The sequence below is a fragment of the Pezoporus wallicus genome, unplaced genomic scaffold (genome assembly GCF_028554395.1).
Source record: "Pezoporus wallicus isolate ANWC-B61680 ecotype Strahan unplaced genomic scaffold, APGP_CSIRO_Pwel_v1 contig_10953, whole genome shotgun sequence".
Classification (NCBI taxonomy): Eukaryota; Metazoa; Chordata; class Aves; order Psittaciformes; family Psittacidae; genus Pezoporus; species Pezoporus wallicus.
The window spans coordinates 598,398-605,807 of record NW_026640653.1 but is presented as its reverse complement, the minus strand read 5'-3'; the positions used below and the strand labels follow the sequence as shown (position 1 = coordinate 605,807).

At 44.8% G+C, this 7,410-nt stretch overlaps 1 protein-coding gene across 1 annotated transcript; it reads left to right on the top strand.

Annotated features, from left to right (window-relative positions):
• Window positions 1-5: 5 nt before the first annotated feature.
• BORCS6 (BLOC-1 related complex subunit 6) lies at window positions 6-1,407 on the top strand (the record flags this gene model as incomplete). Its single annotated transcript, XM_057419970.1, has 1 exon — window positions 6-1,407. A coding segment is annotated over one exon (591 nt), but the record flags the coding sequence as incomplete, so codon positions are not given.
• Window positions 1,408-7,410: the final 6,003 nt, after the last annotated feature.

The window sequence follows — 7,410 nt, the reverse complement described above, 5'->3', positions numbered from 1 at the left end:
CGGAGGGACCCGGTGGCGAGGCGGCGGGACAGAGACGGGACGAGCGCAGCCTGGAGGCGCTGAGCCTGGCTGCCGGCGGAGCGGCGGCGGTAGCGCGACAGCAGCTGCCGGAGGGGCGGCGGGCGACGCTGGCGAGCGCCCTGGAGCTGGAGGGGACGGTGCTGCGCGAGGGGCGCCTCACCCAGTTCGTAGCCAACAACCTGGAGCGGCGGATCCGGCTGAGTGGCGCCCCGAGGGGCGAGCTCCCGGCGGCAGCGGCGGCGGGGGGCGGCTGCTCCATCCCCGCCATCGACCCCGGGGCGCTGCAGGACGTGGTGGCCCTGGCCGGGCAAGTGGCGGCGCAGGTGGACGAGCTGCTGCGCAACGTGCACTGCGGGCTGCAGGCCTTGACGGCCCTCAGCGTCGGCTGCATTCAGACCTACCGCGACGGCGTGGAGAGCCTGGGCGAGGCCGCCGACCTCAGCATCCGCGCCATGTACGCGCTGGTGGCGCGCTGCGAGGAGCTGGACCGCGCCATGCAGCCCGTGCCCGCCCTGGCCAAGCGCATCCGCGACATGAAGGGCACCCTGGAGCGGCTGGAGGGGCTCTGCAAGTAGCGCCGCCCCGGCGGGGGTCGCCGCCCCGCCGCACTGTTACCGGTGCGTTGAGCGAGGAGCCGCCGGGGATGCCGTTGCAGTGCCAGTGGCGCGGCCGCTGGGCCTGCTCCGGGCGCTGGACGGGGCTTGGCCGCTCCGACAGGCCCCGGCTCGGCGGCTGCCCGCCCTGCCAGGCCTCACGCCGGGGCTACCAAAGGCCGTCCTTCAGGCGGCAGCTCTTCCGCCCCGGTAGACCCGCCGCCGGGCCCGCTCTCCACCTGTACGGCCTTCTTCTCCCTCTGTGCCCCGTACGTCACCAGCCGAGATCCGTAGCCAGTTCGCTGGTATTAATGTGGAGGAAGTGAGATATTTGCAACTGATGAAGGAAAAGGTCCTAGTTGAAATCGCGGGGTAAATGGCAAACGGTGCTTCTTAGCTTCAGCTCATTAAAAGAATTTGGATTCCACATGCCTTATGCTTTCTATTTATTGAGGGCTAGGAAAAACTAACCAATCTTAATGAAAAGCAGCTGTTAATATTTTGTTTTAAACTATATTTGAAATTGTTGTGAACACTTGCTTGCTGCTTACAGGCATACATGCTTATTTGTAATTGACTTGGTGCCTGATGAGTAATTCTTGTGCTGTTACAGCAAGTAAGGACACAGAACGCTGCTGTCTCTTACAGGACACAATTTTAAGAGAAGAGGAAATTTAATATATATAGCAAAGACACTTGCTTACAGAGAATATAAAATCCATGGAATATAATTGAGATTCAGATAACAAATCTACATGCAGAGTTCTAAATAAAAGCCTTCAGATAAAATGTGCTTTGCCTGTTAGTCTCTGCTGTTTTTTTCAGTGCAGAAGTTTAAATGGCATCACTCTGAAATGATCCTGTGATTTTGCTGTGGGGCTTGTGTTGGTTCTTTTTCAACTGGGAATATACTTGTTTAATTAGATGAGGAATATATGACATGGGTATATGACTAACATAGTTTTGGGGAGTGTATAACGTGAAGCTTTCGTATGTGCATCACTGTATGCAGAAGTGATTTTGCTGTATCAGTAAGTGTTTCCTCTGAGGCCTGAGAGTAGCCAAATTCTCTGATCACTATGGTTCCTATGCAACTAGCCTCTTAGATGATGCTCTTAGCAAGGTGTTTAGGACTCAAAAGCTTTTGTAACAAGATTTCCAGAGAGAAATGATCACTGTGATCTTGTGTATGTATAGTGGTGCTTTCAGTGACCAGTGGCTCCTAAAAACCTTGGGGCAAAGGCAGCCAGAAATACTACTCAAGTCTAGTAACTTCGGGTTCAAGAGCTGATAGGTTTACAACGGGTGCAGCTGTTACCCCACCATAATCTCATTAAAAACAGAGTGAGGGGCGGATGCTGTGATAGACTGTGCTGTATGTAGACAGTACTGAATTGTAACAAAATAATTTGTTTTTATGGCACCCTGGTTAGCGCAATACCAGTCTCTGGCCTGTTTTGGGTTTCTCAACATGGCCATGTGTTTCCATCAGCACAAGGTGTAATTCACGTGTGACCCAGTGGGAGGAGGAGGCTGGAAGTGGGCTATGCCGAGGTCACGCTCTTTGCGGTCACAGCTCTTGTGGCGCTGTGTTCTGGGGAATAGCTGTGGCTCCGGAAAGGGACCAGTGGTCTTACAGAGATAAGCGGAGAGAGAAAAATGAGAACTTAACTGCCCCTGCCCATGGGCCTAAGAAAATACTAAAGATTTCTTAACACCTCTGCAACAGCTGTACTCTTAATAGTTTTGGGGTGGTTCTCTTGGGAAAGTTTGAACTTCTTTATCATGGAGACACAGTAGTTTTGCTAAGTATGTTTTGTATATGTCGAGAGTGAAAACCAAAGTTCTATCTTGCTTAACTTCTGCATATTGTTGAAATGTTCATGCAAACTTGTTTGTATAGCCACATACATACACCTGTGCTTTATTCACAGAGGCTAAGGTGAAGCTTTTAAAGCAGACTTGTTTCAGTACGCTGTCAGTTTTCAGTAGCATTTCATTTAGTCACTTTCAGCAGTAATTCCCTGCTAAAATTGTCAAGTCTGTAGAATAAAATGATTACTTTCATGGTTTTAATTGGTAGTGATTAATTGTCGTTGAAGTACTTCACTTCTTAATTATTGCTCTTATTTGGTAAAATAATTTGAAAGCTAGTTTAAACTCTGCTCCTGCATCTGCAGAGACACTTTAATGTGATTGCAGAGCCGGTTTCAGCCTAGGTCCTCAGGCAGTAATTTCTGACAGTGATATCATTCATGTGATGAAAAAGGGATGACTAGTGAATTACAAGCATGAAGGAAGAAGTGATTACACTGTTTAAATTTGTTTTTTAATATCTGTCTGAAAGCTTTAGCCTGTTTGAAGGGCAGACTTCCCTGAGCTTGGTGAAGTCGATCTTGTTCCCAGGTGTCTTACGTTTGCCATCCCTGGGGCAGGCATGGCTGAAACCATGCAAGCCTGTTCTGTGCCACCACAGTCAATATTGATGTGGTACCACATAGCTGCCTGGTCCTTCTGCAGCAAGAGGCTTCTGTACTGCTTTTTGATCGTAGTCCAGGCTTTCTTGTGCTGTTAATTTTGGCACTTTGCAGCTTCTGGTTGTTGAGCGTGAAAACTGTCAGGTTCTTTGAGTCTTTTTTGCTTAACCTGTTGTTGAGTGGAGTACAACCATGTTTGGGTTTTCCAAGACCTTCAGATGGGTTTGCATATATTTTCTTGCTTAGTCACTCAGCTTTTCAGTTGACCTCCTTTTCCTCCTTAGCTGCCAAGTGAGCTTTCACTGTACCAAGATGGACAAGGTCAAAGTAGAAAACTAACAAAATGATGTGCAGAGCACTAAGCAAAGCTAGACACAAAATAAGCTGTGCCAGGAATGACCTCCCTGCTCTGATAACCGACAGTGACTCTGTTAGGAATTAGGTTAGTTTGATTATTCTTGTTTTTTTTCCCTTCAGGAAAAGTGTCAGATCTGACTGTGAAAATCCTTTTTCTGATGAAGCTGTGGTTGATTCTGCTTCCTTCACAACCTTTTTTTTCCTTCCCTCCTTTGTAGGGCTTTATATTCCCTGACTGAATCAATTCCATATGCATGCTATTTAAAGGAGCTCTACCAGATAAAACCTTACTGCAGCTGAAAAAAATCCAATCAATCACCCAAAGCAGGAATGAACATCACTGACATTTCACCTTTAAGGCTTTTCTTCAGTCTTACTTAATTGCATCAGGTATTCAGTAAGTAAATGAATCAACTTTGTGTGTGTCTTGCTGCCAGCCAGACACTAAAATACATAAGTCTTTGTCTGGAATGTCCAGATTTATGGTGGTACTTACACCCATGAGTAAGGTCTTGGCTGAGTTACCACTATGAGGTACAGCCCGCGAGTTGAATCCAAGAGTGTATCATCTCTTAGCTCACAACTATTCTAAAATGTGTTTAAATAGCATGGCTGTATTACCAGAAGACAACCTCCTTAATTTTAAAGCTTTAAAGTTGGCAGCAGCTTTCCAGAGGAGTCAGTAGATCAGTTCTCATAGAAAACCTTGTTAGCTGAAACTGAAAGGTCTTGAAAATAGAGGCCTCTTGCAATAGGTGTCATCCAACATAAGGGTCTTGCTGTCAGGTGCCTTGTCCTAACCAGCACTGGAGTGTACACCTGAGAACACCTTTAAAAGATTAGTAGATTATGTTGCTGTCACAACCTGTGCTCTTATTGCCAGGAAATTGCTTTGAGAAAAGAACAGTCCTTTAAAAATGATACTGGGTCCACTTAGTCCATGTTTGTGGATATTGACTCCTAGCCCTACCCAGGAAACATCCTGGATCCTCCTGCCACGCATGTAAGAGCACACATGGAAGAGAGAGATTCGTGATGTCTCCTTTAGAAAGCTTACCACAGTATTGCATCAGATGCTGGAACTGAAACTCAGGGGCATTTCACATTTGCTGCTGCAGCTTGGTGCTTGGGGCAGGCTTTTGTCATCATCAGCCTCTGCTATTCAAAGCTCCAGGAACAGAGATACAACAAATGGACTTGGGCCCTGACCTTCCACCCTGTTGAGACAACTGTAGCACTATGCCCTTATCTCATAACAGGAAAAATGATAAAGGATCAAAATTTCAAAGCTTCCTGCTGTTCTGATTCCGTCCTACTGTTTATACACATTAGAAGCAATGCAAAAAACCCAAACCAGAATAAAAAGCTATAAAAAGCCCCTTCCCCTCCTGCCTCCAAGACTGCTGATTGAGCTCTTCCCAAATCCGAGAGGATGTAAATAGTTTGACAGTTTCCTAAATAATAGTTACTGGCTGTCAAGGATAATGTGCTTCAGATGCGCCCCCCCCCCCAGTAGTGTTGAATCCTAGTGAGACTTAAGGGAACCTGAGTTTAAAGAAAATTAAATACTACATTTTAATTATAATATTGACAGAGTTGGAAATGGGGCAGTCTACACAACACTCGGAAAACTGGGATCTGTTGGTTGTTAGCAGGGTTGGGCTGCTGTGTGCATTGGTCAGGATGCAGCAACATTCATTAACTGGGAGAGCAGAGAAGCAGAGTTAAAACTATCTTGATTGTTTTCCTAGAAAGTGCTGTCACTGTAATTGGTCCCAGAATTCAAGTTAATGTTGCCGTGATTAATTACTGTGAAGTATCTTTGTTGAGAGTTGATTTATTTCAAAGAAGGGTAATAATTTATGTCAATATTTTTATTATCATAAATGCTAGTTAGTAAGGGAAGAATCCCAGGATTTTGTCCAATGCTGCATTTCTTGTCTCTGTGTGACCTACCATGCTTTTTCCTTGTTTTCATTGTGGGCAGTGATGGAAGAATTCCCAGCATTGAACTGGCTTGTGAGACAAAGAGCCATAACCAGTAAGTGGTTAGGAAGCACTTTACCTTCAGCTTCCTTGTCTGGAAGTACCTGTAAATGAAGGGGAAAAAGCCCTGCAAACTTGCTAGACAATCACTGCTAATTTCACAGTTACGTAATAATCCTGGGTATCTGGTTTGTCACTGGGATTGTTTGACAACACTCGGTAGCAGAAAATCCAGAAAAATCCCAAGTGGAAATCTTAGCTTTTTAATAAATTAGTTTTCTGTCTATGGCATAATATCAGGAGTGAAGTTTACCAGCCACTTTCACTCTAATGAGATTCTTCTTGTCTGAACTTGAACTGCTGCCGTGCAAGGAAATGCTAACCTGAAAATAAAACCCTTTAAAGTCGGAACATTTTGCTGCCTAAGCAGTTTGTTTACTTGGTGGATTTTTTTTCCCAGGCCGGGACTTTCCAGTGACGTGTCCTCAGCTGGAAGGGGAGGGGAGTTTCTTACCACTGAGCAACATGGGGATTTTCCGTTTTCCAAAACTCTTCCCTCCTGCCATTTATAGTTGATGATATGGATCTAGTTTGGTTTTGTTTCCCTCTTTAAAGAAAGAGATGTGCAACTGGGAGCCTTTCATTTCTCCTGCTCCTTTGTCATCAGCTTGCTTTTGTTTGCTGAGAGCACTGGAAGGTTATAACGGTGTCAACCCCCTGCTCACTGTTTTCCACAGCCACCAGCTGTGCTGTCTTTCCCCTGTGAAAACCTTGTTCCAGACCTCATCAGATTTCAGCATTTTTATTTGATCCTGCTTATCTTCTGTCTTCAGTTGCATGAGTTGCTCCATCAGTGGTGTTATACTACCAAGACACCAGCTTTCTTACTTGGCTCAGTTACGTCCTCTTTCAGCTGCCCTTGCTGTTTTCTATCCCTGTTCTGCCTCAAATTCAAAATGGTTGTCTGCAAGTCCTGGCTGAAGCTCGCTTCTGCTGCCAGCTGACCTATTCTCATTTGATGTCACCCATTCCTTTATCCTTTAAAATACCTCCATACATTACCTTATGCTTACTTGTGCAATGATTTCCATGCTGCTGTCATTTGCAATGCTCCTCGCATCCAGAATATGCACCACCAATTGTCTGTTTTATAAATTAACCTTCAGGAGCAGACAAGGTAGAAACTACAGAGCAGATTTCTACTTATTATACTAAACAGAAAGCATTACAGGAAAATTAAACATCTATAACAGAAGAAAGCTCAATCTTATGACCTGGTTCTGATCTATTTTAATAATATGCCAACAAATGCAAATAAAACTGAACAAACTACTTGCAAAATTATGCTAGTATAACTGTGTGCTATGATGTATCTGGTCAGGGGTGGGAAAATCAAATCGGCTGTTGCTTACACAGGCTCTTGAGGACAGGGTTACAGAATACCAAATACCATGTGACATGGTGAGGTGATGCAATATTTGTAAAATGCGTGCAAGACACCAAAGCAAACTGTGTTGTTTGTCCTTTTAATCATAGAAAGATTAAGGAAATACTGGAGTAAGACTACTGCTAAGTGGGATTATGGTCTCCCTGCCTTCCTTTTTGCTTGTACACACACAGGGCCCTCACTGACTTTACTGAGATCTGTATATATTTATGTAGAAATTAAAAATAGAATGTGTTATATTTATTACTTGACACAAACCTTGGAAAGGAACAGTGGCAAAGAGGGATGGGCTTGAATATTAGGAGAACAGGATATGCCAACCACTTTCTCCCATTTGTTCACTAAGATTCAGATACACATACTTTAGTATGGCAAATAAATTCCTTTTTAACAAGATTCTTCTTTCCTTACTCTCAGTGATGCACAGTCGGTGGACAAAGTCAGAACCAAAGGATTAATTTGTTTTAAAACAAAAACTAATGTTGGGCTGTACTGAGTTGAATAGCTGTAAAAACTCTAGCTTAGAAGT